Genomic DNA, 21,491 nt, shown 5'->3' on the forward strand with positions numbered 1-21,491 from the left:
TATTTTTGAGATTAATCCTTTGTCCATTGCTTCGTTTGCTATTACTGTCTCCCATTCTGAAGGCTGTCTTTTCACCTTACTTATAGTTTCCTTTGTTATGCAGAAGCTTTTAATTTTACTTAGGTCCCATTTGTTTATTTTTGCTTTTATTTCCAATATTCTGGGAAGTGGGTCATAGAGGATCCTGCTGTGGTTTATGTTGGAGAGTGTTTTGCCTATGTTTTCCTCTAGTTTAATAGTTTCTGGTCTTACATTTAGATATTAATCCATTTTGAGTTTATTTTTGTGTATGGTGTCAGAAAGTGTTATAGTTTCATTCTTTTACAAGTGGTTGACCAGTTTTCCCATCACCACTTGTTAAAGAGATTGTCTTTTCTTTCCATTGTATATTCTTGCCTCCTTTGTCAAAGATAAGGTGTCCATAGGTGTGTGGATTTATCTCATGGCTTTCTATTTTGTTCCATTGGTCTATATTTCTGTCTTTGTGCCAGTACCATACAGTCTTGATGACTGTGGCTTTGTAGTAGAGACTGAAGTCAGGCTCCAGTTGATTCCTCCAGTTCCATTCTTCTTTCTCAGGGTTGCTTTGGCTATTCAAGGTTTTTTGTATTTCCGTACAAATTGTGAAATTATTTGTTTTAGTTCTCTGTAAAATACCATTGGTAGCTTGATGGGGATTGCATTGAATCCATAGATTGTTTTGGATAGTATACTTATTTTCACTGTATTGATTCTTCTGATCCATGAACATGGTATATTTCTGCATCTATTTGTGTCCTCTTTGATTTCTTTCACCAGTGTTTTATAGTTTTCTATATATAGGTCTTTTGTTTCTTTAGGTAGATATATTCCTAAGCATTTTATTCTTTTCGTTGCAGTGATGAATGGAATTGTTTCCTTAATTTCTCTTTCTGTTTTCTCATTGTTAGTATATAGGAATGCAAGGGATTTCTGTGTGTTAATTTTATATCCTGCAACTTTACTATATTCATTGATTAGCTCTAGTAATTTTCTGGTGGAGTCTTTAGGGTTTTCTGTGTAGAGGATCATGTCATCTGCAAACAGTGAGAGTTTTACTTCTTCTTTTCCTATCTGGATTCCTTTTATTTCTTTTTCTGCTCTGACTGCTGTGGCCAAAACTTCCAAAACTATGTTAAATAGTAGTGGTGAGAGTGGGCACCATTGTCTTTTTCCTGACTTTAGGGGAAATGCTTTCAATTTTTCACCATTGAGGATAATGTTTGCTGAGGGTTTGTCATAAATAGCTTTTATTATGCTGAGGTATGTTCTTTCTATTCCTGCTTTTGAAGGGTTTTCATCATAAATGGATGTTGAATTTTGTCAAAGGCTTTCTCTGCATCTATTGAGATAATCATATGGTTTTTATTTTTCAATTTATTAATGTGGTGTATTACATTGATTGATTTGCAGACATTGAAGAATCCTTGCATACCTGGGATAAAGCCCACTTGGTCATGATATATGATCTTTTTAATATGTTGTTGGTTTCTGTTTTCTAGAATTTTGTTAACGATTTTTGCATCTATGTTCATCAGTGATATTGGCCTGTAGTTTTATTTTTTTGTGGCATCTTTGTCAGGTTTTGGTATTAGGGTGATGGTCGCTTCATAGAATGAGTTTGGAAGTTTACCTTCCTCTGCAATTTTCTAGAGGAGTTTGAGTAGGATAGGTGTTAGTTCTTCTCTAAATTTTTGGTAGAATTCAGCTGTGAAGCTGTCTGGTCCTGGGCTTTTGTTTGTTGGAAGATTTCTCATTACAGTTTCAATTTCCATGCTTGTGATGGGTCTGTTTAGATTTTCTATTTCTTTCTGGTTCAATTTTGGAAAGTTATACTTTTCTAAGAATTTGTCCATTTCTTCCAAGTTGTACATTTTATTTGCATATAGTTGCTGATAATAGTCTCATATGATCCTTTGTATGTCTATGTTGTCTGTTGTAATCTCTCCATTTTCATTTCTAATTTTGTTGATTTGATTTTTCTCCCTTTGTTTCTTGATGAGTCTGGCTAATGGTTTGTCAATTTTATTTATCTTCTCAAATAACCAGCTTTTAGCTTTGTTGACTTTTGCTATGGTCTCTTTTGTTTCTTTTGCATTTATTTCTGCCCTAATTTTTAAGATTTCTTCCCTTCCACTAACCCTGGGGTTCATATTTTCTTCCTTTTCAAGTTGCTTTAGATGTAGAGTTAGGTTATTTATTTGACTTTTTTCTTGTTTCTTGAGGTAAGCCTGTATTGCTGTGAACCTTCCCCTTAGCAATGCTTTTACAGTGTCCTGTAGGTTTTGGGTTGTTGTGTTTTCATTTTCATTTGTTTCTATGCATACTTTGATTTCTTTTTTGATTTCTTCTGTGACTTGTTGGTTATTCAGTGTGTGTTGTTCAGCCTCCATATGTTGGAATTTTTAATAGTTTTTATCCTGTAATTGACATCTAATCTTATTCCATTGTGGTCAGAAAAGATACTTGGAATGATTTCAATTTTTTTGAATTTACCAAGGCTAGATTTATGGCCCAGGATGTGATCTATCTTGGAGAAGATTCCATGTGCACTTGAGAAAAAGGTGAAATTCATTGTTTTGGGGTGAAATGTCCTATAGATATCAACTAGGTCTAACTGGTCTATTGTATCATTTAAAGTTTGTGTTTCCTTGTTAATTTTCTGTTTTGTTGATCTATCCATAGGTGTCAGTGAGGTATTAAAGTCTCCCACTATTATTGTGTTATTGTTAATTTCCCCTTTCATACTTGTTAGCATTTGTCTTATATGTTGTGGTGCTCCTATGTTGGGTGCATATATATTTATGATTGTTATATCTTCTTCTTGGATTGATCCTTTGATCATTATGTAGTGTCCATCTTTGTCTCTTTTCACAGCCTTTGTTTTAAAGTTTATTTTATCTGATATGAGTAGTGCTACTCCTGCTTTCCTTTGGTCTCTATTTGCATGGAATATCGTTTTCCAGCCCTTCACTTTCAGTCTGTATGTGTCCCTTGTTTCGACATGGGTCTCTTGTAGACAACATATATAGGGGTCTTGTTTTTGTATCCATTCAGCCAGTCTTTTCCTTTTGGTTGGGGCATTCAACCCATTTACATTTAAGATGATTATTGATAAGTATGATCCTGTTGCCATTTACTTTATTGTTTTGGGTTCAAGTTTATACACCCTTTCTGTGTTTCCTGTCTAGAGAAGATCCTTTAGCATTTGTTGGAGAGTTGGTTTGGTGATGCTGAGTTCTCTCAGCTTTTGCTTGTCTGTAAAGCTTTTGATTTCTCCTTCATATTTGAATGAGATCCTTGCTGGGTACAGTAATCTGGGCTGTAGGTTATTTTCTTTCATCACTTTAAGTATGTCCTGCCATTCCCTTCTGGCCTGGAGGGTTTCTATTGATAGATCAGCTGTTATCCTTATGGGAATCCCCTTGTGTGTTATTTGTTGTTTTTCCCTTGCTGCTTTTAAATATTTGTTCTTTGTGTTTGATCTTTGTTAATTTGATTAATATGTGTCTTGGGGTGTTTTGCCTTGGGCTTATCCTGTTTGGGACTCTCTGGGTTTCTTGGACTTGGGTGGCTATTTCCTTTCCCATTTTAGGGAAGTTTTCAACTATTATCTCCTCGAGTATTTTCTCATGGCCTTTCTTTTTGTCTTCTTCTTCTGGGACTCCTATGATTCGAATGTTGGGGCGTTTAACATTGCCCCAGAGGTCCCTGAGTTTGTCCTCATTTCTTTTAACTTTTTTTTTTCCTCTCTGTTTCATTTATTTCTACCATTCTATCTTCCACCTCATTTATCCTATCTTCTGCCTCAGTTATTCTACTGTTGGTTCCCTCCAGAGTGTTTTTGATCTCATTTATTGCATTATTCATTGTATATTGACTCTTTTTTATTTCTTCTAAGTCCTTGTTAAACCTTTCTTGGATCTTCTCGATCCTTGTCTCCAGGCTGTTTATCTTTAACTCCATTTTGTTTTCAAGATTTTGAATCATTTTCACTATCATTATTCTGAATTCTTTTTCAGGTAGATTCCCTATCTCCTCCTCTCTTGTTTGGTTTGGTGGGCGTTTATCCTGTTCCTTTACCTGCTGGCTATTTCTCTGCCTTTTCATCTTGTTTATGTTGCTGTGTTTGGGGTGGCCTTTCCGTATTCTGGCAGTTTGTGGTTCCTCTTTATTGTGGAGGTTCCTCAATGTGGGTGGGGTTGGACGAGTGGCTTGTCAAGGTTTCCTGGTTAGGGAAGCTTGTGTCAGTGTTCTGGTGGGTGGAGTTGGATTTCTTCTCTCTGGAGTGCAATGAAGTGTCCAGTAATGAGTTTTGAGATCTCAGTGGGTTTGGTGTAACTTTGGTCAGCCTGATTATGAGGCTCAGGTTTATGTTCTTGTGTTGCTGGAGAATTTGCGTGGTATGTCTTGCTCTGGAGCTGGTTGGCCCTTGGGTGGTGCTTGGTTTCAGTGTAGGTATGGAGACATTTGATGAACTCCTATAGATTAATGTTCCCTGGATTCAGGAGCTCTCTGGTGTTCTCAGGATTTGGGTTTAAGCCTTTTGCCTCTGGTTTTCAGTTTTATTCTCACAGCCTCAAGACTTCTCCATCTATACAGCACTGATGATAAAAACATCTAGGTTAATGATGAAAAGTTTCTCCACAGTGAGGGACACCTGGAGAGGTACACAGAGTTACATGGAGAAGAGAAGAGGGAGGAACGAGATAGAGGTGACCAGGAGAAGAGGGGAAATCAAAAGGGGAGAGAGCAAGCTAGGATTCTTTACCACTGTGCCATCTAGGAAGCCCCAGGGGGATGATAGCAAATCTGAAGTTTGTTTTGAAAACTCTTCTTTATCTTCTGTGTTTTCCTAGAGAAAACTAAATGAATAACCCATTACTATGTAACCCATAGTCTCTTCCCAGCTATTGTTCTGATGCCTTTCTGTTGCACAGTCTCTAAAAATGATAAAGAATTATGACAACTGGAAAAATTCTGTCACACAGTGAAGGGGCTTTTGGTCATTTGTGAAGAACTGTGGAGATGCAAGACTCCTTCATGGGCACCACCCTCTCTCTGGGGATGGTGAGGAGAGATGACTGCTAATCATGCAGTAGTCTTGAGACCTCATCCCAGCTACTGCCTCCCTCTCCAGCTCCCCACATGCAGCAGGGGCTTGTCCAGTCTGGCCCAGATGGATATAGTATTTTAAAAACTACCTTGGAAAATCCATGCCCTTCTCCATTTAGTACCTAGTATTTGAGAGTTCACAGAAGGCTGTGACCTACAAGGAGTTTGAGGGAGCTGAGGTGCTTTACCTATAAGGTTTCCATTATGTGCGTGACCCTCATCCTTGACAGACCTTGGCCCAGTGGCTACCAACTGTATCTCAAGACCCATAGCATCCATTTTCTTATTCTGGATTTCTTTCCTGATCTCAGCCTCCACACTTGCACAAGCATGGGGGGCAATTACCAAGCTCTGGGCTGAGTCAGGACATGCTAAATCAAATAAGTGGTTTGGGGTGGTTCAGGGCCTGAGTTGGTATCAATTAGAAATGATGTTCTAAAACATGTTGCTCTGTGGGAGGCTCTGCCAAAGTAGGGTCTATCTTTCTGTTGTGCCAAAGACTGAAGTATGTCCCAAAGTCTTTTGACTTCAAGAAGACTCTGGCTTAGACTGTTGCCTCTGGTGACAGCAAACACCTTGGAGCATGCCTGGCAGGATCTGGCCTAGTGTATGGATCTTTCAGGAGGAAGATCTGTGGGGACCATTTGGGGATACTTGAGTCAGAGATGCCATGAGCAGGGTCTAGGAGTGTCCAGCCTTCCCTAACCTGGGTAGGAGTCCTGTAGACAAGCTTTGTGGTTCAGTCGCTAAATCATGCCACCCCAGGAACTGCAGCATGCCAGGCTTCCCTGTCCTTCACTGTCTCCTGGAGTTTTCTCAAACTCATGTCCACTGAGTCAGTGATGACATCCAACCATCTCATTGTCTGTCATGTCCCCTTCTCCTCTTGCCCCTCCTCTTGCCCTCCTCTTTCCCAGCATCAGGGTCTTTTCCAGTAAGCCAGCTCTGTGCATCAGGTGGCCAAAGTATTGGAGCTTAAGCTTCAGCATCAGTCCTTCCAGTGAATATTCAGGGTTGATTTCCTTTAGGATTGACTGATTTGATCTCCTTGCTATCCAAAGGACTCTCAAGAGTCTTCTCCAACACAATTTGAAAGCATCAATTCTTCAGTGCTCAGCCTTCTTAATGGTTCAACACTCACATCTGGAATAACTTTCACTACTGGAATAACCATAGCCTTAACTATATGGGCCATTGTTGGCAGAGTGATATCTCTGCTTTTTATATGTTATCTAAATTTGTCATAACTTTCCTTCCAAGGAAATTAATTTAATGGCTGCAGTCACCATGCAGCGATTTTGGAGCCCAAGAAAATAAAATCAGTCACTGTTTCTGTTCTTCCCCCACCAATTTGCCATGAAGTGATGGGACCAGATGCCATAATCTTAGTTTTTTGCATATTTAGTTTTAAACCTGGTAAATTCCATAGAGGAAGTCTGTCTGGGGCCTCAGAAGTCATAAGCAGGAAGATGTCTTCAGAGGGCCTTCATGTCAAATGTCCCAGACAGTGTCTTCTATTCACTGCACAGGTGTGTATGTGGTCACTGTTTCTCTGCTGGAAGGTGGATGGATGGACAGGGATTTCTGGGTAACTACCAGATAGTCTTTAGTGCATGTGGAACACACCAAGATACACTGACAGCTTCAACGTATATGCAGCTGTTCGAGTTCCTCGTCAGTGAGGAGAGAGCAGGGACCCTGCTTGTCCCCTTGCAGCACAACGTGCGTCCGTCTCCAGGCCCAGGGGGCGTGTGTCCACCAGCCTTGTCAGTCAGTGGTTTGTGTGACTGCCGTGCAGGTGCCTGCCTTCCCTGCACACTTGGAGCTCCTCCAGGTAGACACCAGGGAACTTTTCATACCATAATCTTGTGTATGGGTCTTAGTGCAATGTAGAGTCTCAGGAACATGGATGGATCAGCCAAGAGTGAAAGATTAGGCTCAGAGTATGCAAGTGACCTACCCAAAGTCACAAAGCTGGCTCTCCAATTTTCCAGTGCACCTTTCACCATTTCAGAAAGCCCTGAGGCCTTATTTCAGGGCCAGGAAGGAGGTCTTGAAGACCAGGTCTATAAGATGACATAACCACTATCTCTCCTTGATTGAAGTGTCCCCAGGGAATCTGCGGGGGGCATCCTATCTAAGTTTCCCTCTCTCTGGCCTCACTTGGGGCCACAAATAGAAGATTCAGCCTCCTATCCCCACAGGCAGTGACACAGATGGTTGTAAGCCATTCCTGCTGGGATGCACTGCCTCACGAAGGCAGGGGCCTCAGCCATCCTCCAAGGGCTCCTGCAGCCCTGGGGAAACCTAGATGCTCAGGCTTCAATTTGGGCCAGGGAGAGGGGGCTCTTTTCCCAGAAAGTGAATCCACCCCCTCTCTCCCACACAATTAGCTCCATCGAAGCCGGTGAAATAAGAAATACTTTCTGCAAACATTGGTGTTTGGAGAAATGTGTAACACTGGGTTCTTTAATGCTCCTGAAATCCCTCTCAGCAGGGTCCCTCCTTGTTTTGACTAGTCGTTTCTTCTTATTACTAACTGTTATGATTAGGGGAATTGCCTGAGCCCAGGCCCAGTGTTTCCAAGACCCTAATGAGCAACACATGCAGACATGCTCAGCGCAGCCCTGGAACCACGGTTGCTCTGTTTCTACAGGGAAGCTACTAAAATGGTTCAGAAACAAGAGCTTCCTGCCTTCATGAGAGGAGTCATGAAGCCTCCTCCTACCCCTACCCCCAGCATCTGGCTGTATTTGCATCACACCTGCACCTTGCACTTTTAGGTGCCTCCACCCTGGGGGGAAGAGTTGTTAAGGATGAGCTTTGGGAACATCCAGACTTGTACTCAAGTCTTGCTTCCAGCACTCACCCGCCACATAATTTAGGCAAGTTATTTAATGTCTCTGAGCTACAGTTCCCTTATACGTAAAATGGGGATAATAGTTCCTACCTCATGGGATGTTGGGAAAATGAGGCTTCATTAACTTATGTACCAAAATGCCTATGATAGTACTTTGCATGTAGGGTTTATTGTTGATATGAAATTCACAACTCCATGCAGAACTCTATTAAAATGGAAACCACAGCCATCTCTCTGATCTTTCAGATGATCCTTGTAGAAATCTTCTAGATGAACTACCAAAATTAATCACTTACTCAGTGGTATGAAACAAACACATGTAACCAAATCAAAGCCTTGTCCTTCTGATGTCCTTGCAGATGGCATAGGTGTCTGTTCACAGGAAGGCATGTCCCTGGGGTCTAGTTTAAACTCATTCAAAGTGATATAAAATTGCCCCTGGGGCAATTAGGAAAAGTAAAGCAACATGATTGTTCCAGGTTTCAATGTCCTCTCCTCTTTGCCTCAGGAGAGACAGCCTACATTCTTAGGGGAGTAACCAGTGTACCTAAGCTTGCAAAGAGACAGATCTGACTCAGCTTTCCAGTTCTGTGCCTCAAGCCCCCAGCACAACTAACTTCCTTTGAGGAAAAGCCACTTTAGGATTTGAGATATTACCATCTTCACCTTGAGCAAAACAGTGTTCCAATTGTCTAGTCTTTGTCACTCATGAATTATAGCCAACACTTGGTCTGCTTTTTCCAAAGATCCTAAGCCCCTCTTAGCTTCTTTATTGAATGGAGTATGCCTCAGCAGTCTGTCCACTGATGCCACTGCTTTTCATCAGATTGCTGATAGCTTACTCTCGGTCCCCTGATATGGCCTCAAATAGTAATATACCCATCCCACGTCCAAAGACAAGACCTTCCAACCCCTGCTGTCATAGACTCCTGTTATTGTGGTGTTATTGGTACCTGAGAGAGGATCTTTAGAAACTGCCTACTGCTATCCAGGGAATCCCAGTGAAAGGAGTGAGAGCAAGTTGACTCATGCCCCTCTCCAAGGTGCTGAACCAGCATGGTCCACTGCATCACAACCCTTTCCTCTAGCATAGTGGTCATTCTTGTCTAGTCTTCCCCAGGAAAGCTACACCTAAGTGAAGGAATGGTGGAAGAGGAACTGGTGCCTCAGGAGGAAAAGAGAAGTGCAAGAGAGAGACTGAGAGCTGAACTTTGGCTGAAGGATGCCAAAGCTACACATGGCAGCCAGAGAGAATATAGAGGGCTTTTTGTTTTGACAATGTTTCCAAATAACAAGTTACCCAAAGAAGGAGCCAAAACTGAACATGAGGCTGACCTCATGTTTACTTGGTAACTCTACTACCTTTCTGACAGTTGCAAACTTTCCCTTTTTTGGCTTATGTTACACTCCAGCCCATTCTGCTTTTAGCCCTATGTTCTGTACTGAGGACAAAGGCATAACCACCAGCCTAACTTAGAGTCCTGCATGTTTTGCTTTGATATAAGGCCTCTTTAGATCTCCACAGCTCCCAATTCCATGTCTGCTTTTTCTCCTTGACTTCTGTTTCTCCATAAAATCTCAAAGACCTTTATTCTTCTCTAGGAAGCCTTCTAATCACCCAGACACAATTTCTTAAAGTAGGTATGTCACAGTGGGCCATGAGTAGAGATGTCCTGATAGTACTATCATTTTTGATAACCCATTTGGTCCTGCTCCTCACATGTCTTCCTGGCCCCTCACTTTTTTTTTCTGCCACCTCTGTCTATGATGTTATTTTCTGATCTCCCTTTCTATCCCTTCTTAACCCTCAACTCACATTAAAATATGCAGTTAGTTTTCCAAACTACAATCTTGACTCTTCTTAGCCATGAGAACACTACCTCTGCATCCCAGAGTCTTGAGTATCCCATCTCCTTTCTGGCTCATTCACAGACCCTATTTCAACCCTTTTTCCTAAGAGAATATTGAGTAGAGGACACAGTTTGCTCTAAAAGTATAAAAGAGGGATTTCCCTGTCCACAGGGGGGAAGGAGAACAAGCAAGACCAGATACTGTGCCAAAGTCAGACTGCCTTTTGGGAGCCCAGGAAGCAGATGTATAAGTGCACACAGAGATTTTAAGCCCAAAAGACAGAAAGTGTGGAACCATGCTGGAGACGCAGCCCCATACCCAAGACTAGGCCTCTGCCTAGGGGGTACTTGCAAGAAGGGTTAGGTGGCCAAGAGGGCATAGATTAGAGCAAATAGCTTTCAAGGTGCCTCTCCTCAAGTACAGCTCCAATCTTGTGGGCAAGATGCCTAGACACCATCTCGAAAAATTTTGTCCTTCATTGATCTTACTACCATTCCTCAAATATCTGTCTGTAACTCTTTGTGTCTGGATCACTTGCTCTGATCCTTAGCTAAATGTGTCCACAATTCCCAATACTCCATAGGTAATGGATCTTGTCTCATTAATAAACATATGGGTTTACCAACATTATAGCCTGTAACCTCTATATCTTTATGGGCTCTCCACACAGGTCTGGGCATGGGGGTAGAAAATTAAGGCTTAGAAGTTCACATTCCTAAGCTTTGCCAACAAGAGAATATTTTTTTAAATTTTGTTGCTGCAAACATTTAAGAGGTTTGTTGGTTGTTTTCAGAGATCCCTGAGTCTCTGAAAACACGCATATATGTTCAAGTACATGTTCATTTTTCTCAGGAAAAGCTTTGTTACTTTCATCAGATTCTTCAAGGGGTCATTCACAAACAAGGGAGGACCTGGCCTTAGGCAGAGGAGTTCAATTCCAGCCTGCACAAAGGGGCTCCCAGGAGTATATCACCTTCCTATGGTTCTCATCTTCACCTGCTCTCCATGCTGAGGGATACAAGGACACAGACCCTGGCAACAGCAATGCACAGTTAGCTGGACATTGCCTGCTCTGTACTTTGAACCAGCCAGAAATTCACGTCTAAATTCTGAAACTAGGATGTTGGCTTTTTTAAGATTCCTGATAAAATTGGCTTTTGAGGCTTACCTGTCTTAAGCTTATTTCCCCTCTGATTATTCAAGAGTGCTCTTATTTCCAGCTTTATACAAATAAACTCACAGACTCTTTCCCACCCACTCTGTCTCTCAATTCTTTTAAAAAAAAAAATTCATCTGGCCCAAAACACATTAAGAAGCAGGAGATTCCATCTCAGTGTGACAACACTTGGGGTAGCTCATGGCTCTAGAAGGATAAATTCTGCCTAACTTTCTGAATTCCCAGTGCCATCCATGCTTCATGTGGGCTGAGCTAACCTCTCAGGCACATCCTGGAAGACCCTGGAGACCCATCCCCATAGTCCAGAATCCACCATGTTCCTCCCACCCAGAGAATCACAGCTCAGCAGTTTTCCCATCCTTTAAAAGGACTGAGTTTTCCTAGCCCTTTTAGCAGGAAGCTTTCATCAGTAGTAACCGTGGCAACAGATCAGAGAGGCTTCAAAAAGCCTGTCTGTATGTAATTAAGAAAAACGAGGACGCGGACGAGAGAGCAGGGAGCTTAGACAAGGAGACCCTGGCTCTGAGCCCTGCCAGCACACTTCCTGAGGGCTTCTGAGGACGGATAAAGCAAATTTTCTTCTCTCTCTGGTTCCCTCTCCATTCCCCCTTTTAAAGGTGGTTTTCTTTCTTCTTCTTTTTTTTTTTTTTTTTTTACTGGTCTCAGTTGACCTCCTTGCTAAGGATGTTGCTGGGGACCTGGTGCTAGACAAATTCTCTCTGCAGGGGGAGGACCCCAAACATGGGGCTACAGCCTAGATGAGTAGGAAGTAGCCCTGACACTTCCTTTAGGAAGATTTGTTTGGAGGCCAACTCTGTTGTGGTCACACTCTGTCAAGACACAGGAGGGCCCAAGCTGGCTACTTGGAAAAATGCGTCCTTGTCATCAGGACCATGCAGGACTTGGGAACCATCAAAGTTTTAGCTGCCCAGATACTGGACCTGGCTTGCCTGTCCTGGAAGGGACCTCAAAAGAAAAGGGTCAGGAGCTAAGCATTGCAGGGAGGCAATCTGAGCCTAGGGGCAGCTTTATTTCCTGGCACTTATTGTTATCTGTTATTCATCTCCTTTATCTCTTTATTTCTCTATTCTTTTCTGTCACTTCCCCACCCTCCCTGCCATGTAAACTCCATGGGAGCAGAATCTCATCTGGTTTGCTTTATCCTATCTCCCAAGTGCCCAAAATAGTGCAGGAGTATTTATCTAAAGAGTGAGTGAGTGAACAAATAAATAGTGAATGAGGTTCTAGAAGTTGTTTGTGGCCCAGACCTCACCTCCACAAGGGTACGTTGTGAACCCAGGCACCATGCTGGCTTCTGAGATCACAAGATAGGTGTTCAGGTTCTCCTGGCTGTCTGAGTCTGCTCTCCAGGGAGGGCCATTAAAGTCTGCTCCTGATCTTGGAAGGAAAGGATTCAGATTTATGTAGCCCTGGACTCAGCAACCATGGCTCCCAGAGACCCCCGTTCATGGCCCACAGATGCATGTGCCCTGGAGCGCAACCATGGATGAGACGTGCTTGCTTCATATGGAGGCTGTTTTAAATAGACATGAAAAATTCATCATTCACGGAAACCCACTGCTTTTCTTCTTGAATGGGAAGCAAATGAACAGACATAGAAAAAATATCGACCAGGGTGGGTCTCCTCAGCTCCCAGGGACATAGATGGATCAGGGATGGTTCAGCTTCTCTTCTGCCACTTGTGTTTTGCCAAACCCTCTACCACTTGGGCTTCCCTGATAGCTCAGTTGGTAAAGAATCTGCCTGCAATGCAGGAGACCCTGGTTCAATTCCTGGGTCGGGAAGATCCCCTGGAGAAGGGAAAGGCTGCCCACTCCAGTATGCTGGCCTAGAGAATTCAAGGACTGTATAGTCCATGAGATCACAAAGAGTCAGACACGACTGAGTGACTTTCACTTCACTCTACCACTCAGGGGCACAACAGGTCCTCACTGCTCCTGCATCTTCCCCCAGCCCCACACATGTGCACACGTGTGACCTACAGCCTTGCACACTGACCAGAGGTCGAAAACTGGTAGAATGCCCCCCCCTCCAGGCAGAGTGCTGGACATGGGAATCATGGAGACAAGCCAGCTACCAGCCCCTGCTCACCAGGAGGCCATAGTGTAGTGAGGATGCAGAGGAAGAGCCCATCGCAGTGTGATGGTGGATTCTAAGTTGTTTTTGTTCAGTTGCTAAGTCGTGTCTGACTCCACGGACTGCAGCATGCCAGGCTTCCCTGTATCTCACCATCTCCTGGAATTTGTCCAAGTTCACATCCACTGAATTGGTGATGCCATCCAACCATCTCATTCTCTGCCTCCCTCTTCTCCTTTTGCCTTCAGTCTTTCCCAGCATCAGGGTCTTTTCCAGTGAACTGGCTGTTTGCATCAGGCCGAAGTATTGGAGCTTCAGTTTCAGCATCAGTTCTTCCAATGAATAGTCAGGGTTGATTTCCTTGAGAATTCACTGGTTTGATTCCCTCGCTGTCCAAGGGACTCTCAAGCGTCTTCTCCAACACCACAGTTCAAAAGCATCAATTTTTCGGCACTCAGCCTTCTTCATGTTCCAACTCTCACCTCCATACGGTTCTGAGTTACACAGCCAGAAATGGGCTTATGGAAGCCCAGAGGGGAGATGCATGGCTGTGAGCATCAGGGAAGTCTCCTAGTGAAATGTGCTGGATCTGGAAGGGTGAGCCAGAGTTCCTCAAGTAGACAGAAGGGAAAGAATTCCAGACGAAGGAGAGAAATGCAGTGCAGAGGCTTAGGGATGTGAAGCGAGTTCAGTGCACAGAGGATGTGGCGGGAGCTTCCTGTTGGTCACAATATGACCCAGAGGTGAAATCAAGAGCAGCAAGTCCATATGAGAACTTGAAGGACATGGAAAGGAGGGCAAACTTTTAAATAACTGGTATTTGAGCAGAGAATGGTATGATCCCATGTACATTTTGAAACTCACACCCTGGTGGATGAGAATGGACGGGAGAGATGGAAAGCGGTGTTGAAGAAATGATTAGAGGCTTTGCTTTAGGGCAGGAAAATTGGTGGAACCCATTTTTGTGAGGTGATAGAGATACAGAGGAAGGAAAAGATTTGAGGAAAGGAGATGCCGCTGACGAACTGTGTGTTGGGTGCCCATGTTCTGGCCAGTGACCACACAGTATGTTAGGAATGTAAGGACCAAATTCTCTGGATTTGTCAAGTAGGGAACCCCCCACACTACCCTTTCAGTTCAGTTCAGTCGCTCAGTCGTGTCCGACTCTTTGCGACCCCATGAACCGCAGCACGCCAGGCCTCCCTGTCCATCACCAACTCCTGGAGTCCACCCAAACCCATGTCCATTGAGTCAGTGATGCCATCCAACCATCTTATCTTCTGTCGTCGCCCTCAATCTTTCCCAGCATCAGGGTCTTTTCCAGTGAGTCAGTTTTTTGCATCAGGTAGCCAAAGTATTGGAATTTCAGCTTCAACATCATTCCTTCCAATGAAGACCCAGGACTGATCTCCTCTAAGATGGACTGGTTGGATCTACCCCTGACCAAAAAAAAAAAAAAGGCAGGCATGATAGAGGAGTGGGAGAGAAACCAGACTGCAGGGGTTGAGCAGGGAGAGAGGATAGCCTGTATGATGTGTGACTCCACTTTGGGGAAGCTTGGCTGGAGAGTGAAGAGAGGACATTCAACATAGAAAAAGATATTCCAGGTGACCATGTTTGGGTTTTAAATGGCAATGACTTATGCAAATTTAAGTGGAGAGAGTAGAGTCAGGGGAGAGGATGAAGCTGAAGTTCAAGGACAAGAGGAGGTAACTGGAATTGGGGGGGGGGGGCGCGTCTCCAATGGATGGGAGGGGTAAATGGTCACTGTCCCCAACAGTACCGTCTCTGCCCCTCTGTCCAAGGCTGCTTTCCGAGTGACAACCAGAGCATGCCACAGGATGCAGCAAGATAATATGGTTAAAGGATTTACCCCATGCCTGGCGTGGAACAAGTGCTTGGTATGTAATTCTTATGACTATGAGAAACAGTGGCCTGTGGCTGAGGCTAGGCGGTCTGCTGTGACAATGGGTCAGACAGTGATGGCGTTCACCATGGGGAGCTTGTGGTCTGAGTCTCCTCCATCCGAGCAAACAGACATGTCTAAGACAGGCACTGGCCAATATGCACGTTAATGATGAATGTGGTGTGAGACAAGGCTGGCCATGCCCAATAGAAGTTCACCTAGGGCAGTCCCCACTGCCTGCCCATTACTAGGCTGTGCACTGATTTCAAAAGAGATGGATGTTTATCCCTGGTCAGATGGGTGGGAAATTCTTGAATGCTGTTTGCAAGACCTCAGTAAAAATGCTTCATGAATCCTGCCCTGTTACAAGCATGCATGAAAACTATGCTTTAGCTCAGGTCTAATAGGCTTTATATAGTACAGCACTGATTTTCTTTCATGTTTTAATAGAATCCAGTTTAATATTTGCTTTCTGCTCTCTCTGCTTGCTGTTGACTGATTCAACACAGAATCCTTCCCTGGTGCCCCCCGACCTTGTTGTTATTCCCTCATTCTGTGTGTTGGCATTTGATTCCTGTCTCCAGCATGAACCGCTTTACACATGTCTCCGTTCAGCTGGCGACAGTCACGTGTGTGAATTCTGAATGCATTACTATCCAGAGCAGTGGCTCCCGCAGGCCTTCCATTCAAAAGGGGGGCTTCCAGGCAGAGTCTGTTTCCATCAGGTGGATACTGAGGATAAGCAGAGCCCATCCTGGGAACCGGAGGCTATGATCCATTCTGTTCTTGGGCAGGAGATTCTTCAACTGGATCTCAAAATGCTCGGGACTGCAGCCATGAATTTAGCAGCATTCTGCCCTCTTTCTAGGGACCAACCTTTCTAGAGTTTTGCAACAAGGCATCTCAGCAAAGGCTGAGGTGTGAACAGCAGCCAGGGATGGAACTGTCCGGAGAAAAGAGGCTGCCTTCCTTGAGTCCCGGTGAGCCTGACTGGTTTGTAGGAGAGATGGTCTGTTCAGATCTCTTGTTTTCCATGAATAGATCTGACCACCAACATTTTGAGTGCCATATCAGCTTAAGACCAGCTCTGGTAGCTAGCAGAGTGTTTGGGACAGACCCCTATGCTCTTCTTGTATCGTGGGGTAAGAAATAGTGGCTGTGTGAATCTCCTACCCAACATGGCTTTGTGCACCAATGCTTGCACAATGTGAATATTCATTTCTCCAGGTGTTCTGGAAGCCCATCCTGCAGAGAAACACTCCCACTGCCGTGCACATACCACGTAGATCCCAGGTTGTGTGAGACTGTATGCAAGATGCCTGAATATGTTGAGTCCCAGGAGAGGTCACTCCTGTCCTCCAAACCTTGAGTTCTACACAAGTTAAGAAGAGACATGGAATCCAATAAGAGTCCAGTATACATACATGTCACTGATGCTAAAGCTGCCTGGAAGATGCAGCTTAGTCCTGAGAACAAAAGGGCTTGTATCCAAGACCTCCATCCTCCTCTCCCTTGGCAGACATGATTCAAAGAAGGAAAGCTTCACTGGGATGACTAAAAGGGGAGCTGGCAACAGGTTGTCATCTCCATCTGTCATTTTTTCTCAGAAAGGATTGGGACATGGTTGTTTAGAGTTGAGGGAGGAGAGGGGATGTGTGTATGTGAGGAGGGTGGGATCACACCAAAGAGGGATGGAGAGAAGCTGGCCAAGCTTCCACCCAACCTCACTGGGCCTTTCTTTGTCTCCCTACAGGTGTCCCATCAGGTCCCCGCAATGTCATCTCCATCGTCAATGAGACATCCATCATTCTGGAGTGGCACCCTCCTCGGGAGACGGGTGGACGGGATGACGTGACCTACAACATCATCTGTAAGAAGTGCCGGGCAGACCGCCGGAGCTGCTCCCGCTGTGACGACAACGTGGAGTTCGTGCCCAGGCAGCTGGGCCTGACTGAGTGCCGCGTTTCCATCAGCAGCCTGTGGGCCCATACCCCGTATACCTTTGACATCCAGGCTGTCAATGGGGTGTCCAGCAAGAGTCCCTTTCCCCCACAGCACGTTTCTGTCAACATCACCACAAACCAAGCTGGTAAGTCTGAGGTGTCTGTGCTCCTTTTTTCCATCTGTGGGGCTGACACTTTGCCACCTCTGTGCAGGAACAAAGCTGCAGCCACACCCAACCTGTTAGTCTGTCCTCAGGCCTCCTCCCAGGAGTGAAGGTATCAGCCAATGAACATTCAAGACCATGGAGAGGTAGGGTTTCACCTCTGAGAGTGAACTGGATTCTGAGGGATTTTCCTGTGCCTGGTACAAAAGCAAAGATGTATATTCAGGCCAGCGCAGGACCCAGTGCTCTGCACCTTCAGCTAGGGCTCAAGGAACATCCTTGGAAGGATAGATGGACAGATGGATGGATGGGTAGGTGGGTGGATGGGCAGAAGCAATGTACAATCTTGAGAACACCAGTGTTGCTTTCTTAGAAAACCCAATGAAAGCAACTTCCTAGAAATCTTGTCAGTATTGCTTTCATAGATTATTTTTCAATTAAACCCATGCAATTCAAGAGTGCACTCTCCTTTACAGCTTGCTCAGATGAGTGCTACGCTGTTATAGAGACTTCAGACAGTTTATAATAGATCGATCCTGATGGCCAGTACATCCTTGTACTGCATAGCTCAGAACACATTTTCTTCTCTTCTCTATTTCCTTGTCTTTTGCTCTTCCGACCTTTTCCTTTTATTACATTTCACGTTTCTTGCAACAATCCCTTTTTAAAATCCATTTAATCAGTCCATTCATGTACTCACTCATTTATTTATTTATTCCCTCATTATTGAGACAGTTATTCAGCATCTACTGTGTGCCAAGCTGTGGATTAGACACTGTGAGGGATACAATGACACTTGGACACCATTGTTCCTCCCATGAAACTCATTAACTGAAAAATTTCCAGGGCATAGACACAAAGTACAGAGCTGCAAGGTGGTGTATCCCAAGCATCGTATGCTGTATTCATGCAGTAAATACCAAAGGAAATAGAAATGAGCAGTGTCCCCCCTGGGGGGAAGTTTCAAAGGGGATGTTTAGATCACCTCTTATAGACAATGATGAGAATCATAGGCAGTGGACCATGATCTTGGAATTATGGATTTTTCTCAATCATCAAATTCTAAAAGGACAGCTTGTTAGTTGAATAGCAGGAGCTGAGCTCTCTCTCCTTCCACATAGCTCCCAATTCTTGACCTCTTCTATCCTTCTCCATCCTTTCCTACTCCTCATTGCTCCCTCCCCCAGTCCTGAGACTCGTTCTGCCTCTTTTAATACCAGGCATCTTTGATGGCAGATGATTCTTGGGTTTAAGCTGTCAGAACAGAGAAGAAAAAAAGGTGTCATCAGAGAGCATGGCTGTCCAGATGGCTGCGTCATTGCTGAGAGTATGTGTGTGTTCGTGTGTGCGTGTTTGTATGTATGCGTGTGGTCACGTGTTTACATGCATACGTGTGTAGTGAGAAAATAAGAGTGGAAGTGTGGAAGCCTCCAGCTGGTGACCACAGCCCCAGTGCCATGGAGACAAAGGTTGTGACAGCCTGTCTTACCCAAAGAGAAGGAAATGGTAATTTCTGCATCATGATGAGCACGTAACATGGGCAGCCTTTGTTAGCAGTATTTCCCTTGGAGAGTTTAAGGCAGAAAACTGGCTGAAATATTTTAGTGTCCCAGCTTCTGGGAATAATAATCCTGCCAGGCTGTCATGTTACGCTGGGCTTGGCTGTCTTTTCTCTCTCTAAGCATGTGTGAACAAACCTGCCACTTACACTGGTTTGCTTTGATTCTGCCCCTCCCTTCCCTTACCCTGCTATTCCCGAACCTGCCCATCTGCTTGTCTTGCCATCTGCACCTTCCCAGGCTGTGTGGGGCCGAGAGACCAGGGCTCCTGCAAGGGACCCTGCATCACCAATGTTCAAAATATTTATTTTTATCCTTACCCACTGGCCCTTCCAGAAGCATTTCTCATGTCCTTTGTTCCGCCTCTGATGGGCCCTTTGTTCTTAACTTTTCCTGACTTTGTAGTCCTAGCCCCACTGTCACCATCCAAGCAATGACTTCTCTTTGAGAATTCTGGAATTAGGGTGTCAGAAAGTTTATGATTGATGAGGTAAAGCTGCAACTTCTTCTTCATGGCATATGGTTATTATAAAATAAAGATCAGGTTAACCAGTGATTTCTTTTCCATTGGATAAGAAACAATGTACCGAGGAACAATGTGCTGCTTTGGTGAATCCACATGTGAATGTAAATTATTTTCAACCAAGAGATAATTTGTCTAAAAGGATGAGAACTTTCAAAATAAACACTTGAGCCTATATCTCTGCAAGAGGACTTTAAGAACATGAATGGAAGCTTCAGATTTTATAAAAGATGAAAGAGAGATTAATACCATCAAAAGATTCCTAGTGACTCACTCAAATCTGTGAAGGGATGAGGTAGATGAACCCCTGTATCACCAAGAAGTCATATCTGCCCGCTTTTCAGGGCACCCTCAGAGCTCTTCCACTCTGGCAAGATCCGGGTCAGCCTCCCTATCCTCCTCTCTGGGTGTGTTGTGACGCCTTATCTGTACCTGTGGCCACATCTCTCCTATTATTTGGGTCATGAGTGATGGCTCAGATGGTAAAGAGTCTACAGGAGAGACGGGTTCAATCCCTGGGTTGGGAAGAAGGTTGGGAGAAGGGCCACCCACTCCAGTATTCTTGCCGGGAGAATTCCATGAACAGAGGAGCCTCATGGGCTACAGTCCATGGGGCTGCAAAGAGTCGGACACAACTGAGCAACTAACACTTTCACTTTCAGATAGATGGCAGGTAAAGAATTTGACCAGGAGTAGTCCTGGGATCAATCATTAAGTCACCTGCTAAGTGTTCATTGAGCATCTGTTCCCTTCATGGAACAGCCCGAACTGAAATGATGGAAGACTATTAAGTGGGTCCTGATTAAGGAGTAGGTGAGTAATAGTTATTATTCATGTTTGTGTCTCTTTTGAGTTACAGTTTTGGAATACATGGACTCATTTGATCTTCATAATTACTCTATGGCTTGTGTGTTATTGTTCCCAATTTTTCCAGTAAGGAAACAGAGACTTCAAATGGCTTGAGGAATCTAGGATTAGAAGGGTCAGCAGGCTATCCATTCTGCCTCTGCTTTCAGTTTCCTGCCCTGAAAGGTGGATGGTGCCTCTGGGCTCCCCATGTCAGAGCTTACAGGCACAGAGGGGTTATCCAGAGCCAGAAAATGCCATCCTGCTGAGGGGAGGGGACCTCAGTGTGCAACCTGGTTACCTTCCACAATTTTTTCTGTGACACTGAACCATTAAACGGAGAAGGCAATGGCACCCCACTCCAGTACTCTTGCCTGGAAAATCCCATGGATGGAGGAGCCTGGTAGGCTGCAGTTCGTGGGGTTGCTAAGAGTCAGACACGACTGAGCAACTTCACTTTCACTTTTTACTTTCATGCATTGGAGAAGGAAATGGCAGCCCACCCCAGTGTTCTTGCCTGGAGAATCCCAGGGAAGGGGGAACCTGGTGGGCTGCCATCTATGGGGTCGCACAGAGTCAGACACAACTGAAGCGCCTTAGCAGCAGCAGCAGCAGCAGCAGGACCATTAAAGGCTTCCCCCTGCCTCTGGATGGAGATGTGACATAGGCGTGCAATTGTTAAGGGGTACAAATCATTCCCAAGGGGAGTTGGATCCTGACAATGGATGTTTGGGTCACATGAGGGAAGAGTTTGGACAAGTTGGCCACAAGTATTTTGAACTTGATCTGAACATCATTATCTATTTTTGGTTACTGTACACTCCTCTGGGGTGGTTCCTCCTTTGTTTAGGAGCTATGGACCACAGGTGGCTGGGTGAGCCATCCTTACTCTCCAACAGAGTCAGGGTTTGTCATGCTGTTCTTTCTTGGGCTTCCTAGGTACACCACATTGATGCTGCATTGTGTCACCCTTATAAGCCCTACCCAATGGAGGCAGACAGCTCATCTTAGCTGACTTTTTTTTTTTGTACCTGACAAAAAGGGTTATGGTTGACATCATTCTATCTGAGAAAGTCACCAATACACTTCTTTTGCTCCTAAGGTTGTGATCTAAGGAGATTTTATAGTTATGTTTTGGTCCATTGGGTACACATTAGATATATTAATAGTTCTTCCCTCAGAAACAAGCATGACTGGGGACACCAAAGGGTCTATTGAATCCTGAGATCCAGAGAGCTCCATCTCCTCCTGTTATGACCCCAGTCAGGTATATAGTCAGACTACTCAAGGATCTTGAATCACTTGGAGAGTATCAGGGTTAGGATCTTCATCCAGCTCATAGACAGTGGCAGAGAACTACCACTTTTGAGCAACTCCAATGTGTCAAGTCCCTATCAAGTTCTTTATAAAAATGAGGTGGGTCAGATGAAGA

General features: G+C 44.3%; 1 protein-coding gene across 1 annotated transcript in view; it reads left to right on the top strand.

The window, feature by feature from the left end:
• EPHB1 (EPH receptor B1) overlaps positions 1-21,491 on the top strand; it is a 449,527-nt gene that overhangs the window by 307,770 nt on the left and 120,266 nt on the right. Inside the window, exon 5 of the mRNA XM_061167645.1 lies at positions 16,778-17,113. Coding sequence (XP_061023628.1) covers positions 16,778-17,113 — 336 coding nt within the window. The remainder of the gene's footprint in view (positions 1-16,777; positions 17,114-21,491) is intronic.

Source organism: Dama dama, chromosome 19, assembly GCF_033118175.1.
Source record: "Dama dama isolate Ldn47 chromosome 19, ASM3311817v1, whole genome shotgun sequence".
NCBI lineage: Eukaryota > Metazoa > Chordata > Mammalia > Artiodactyla > Cervidae > Dama > Dama dama.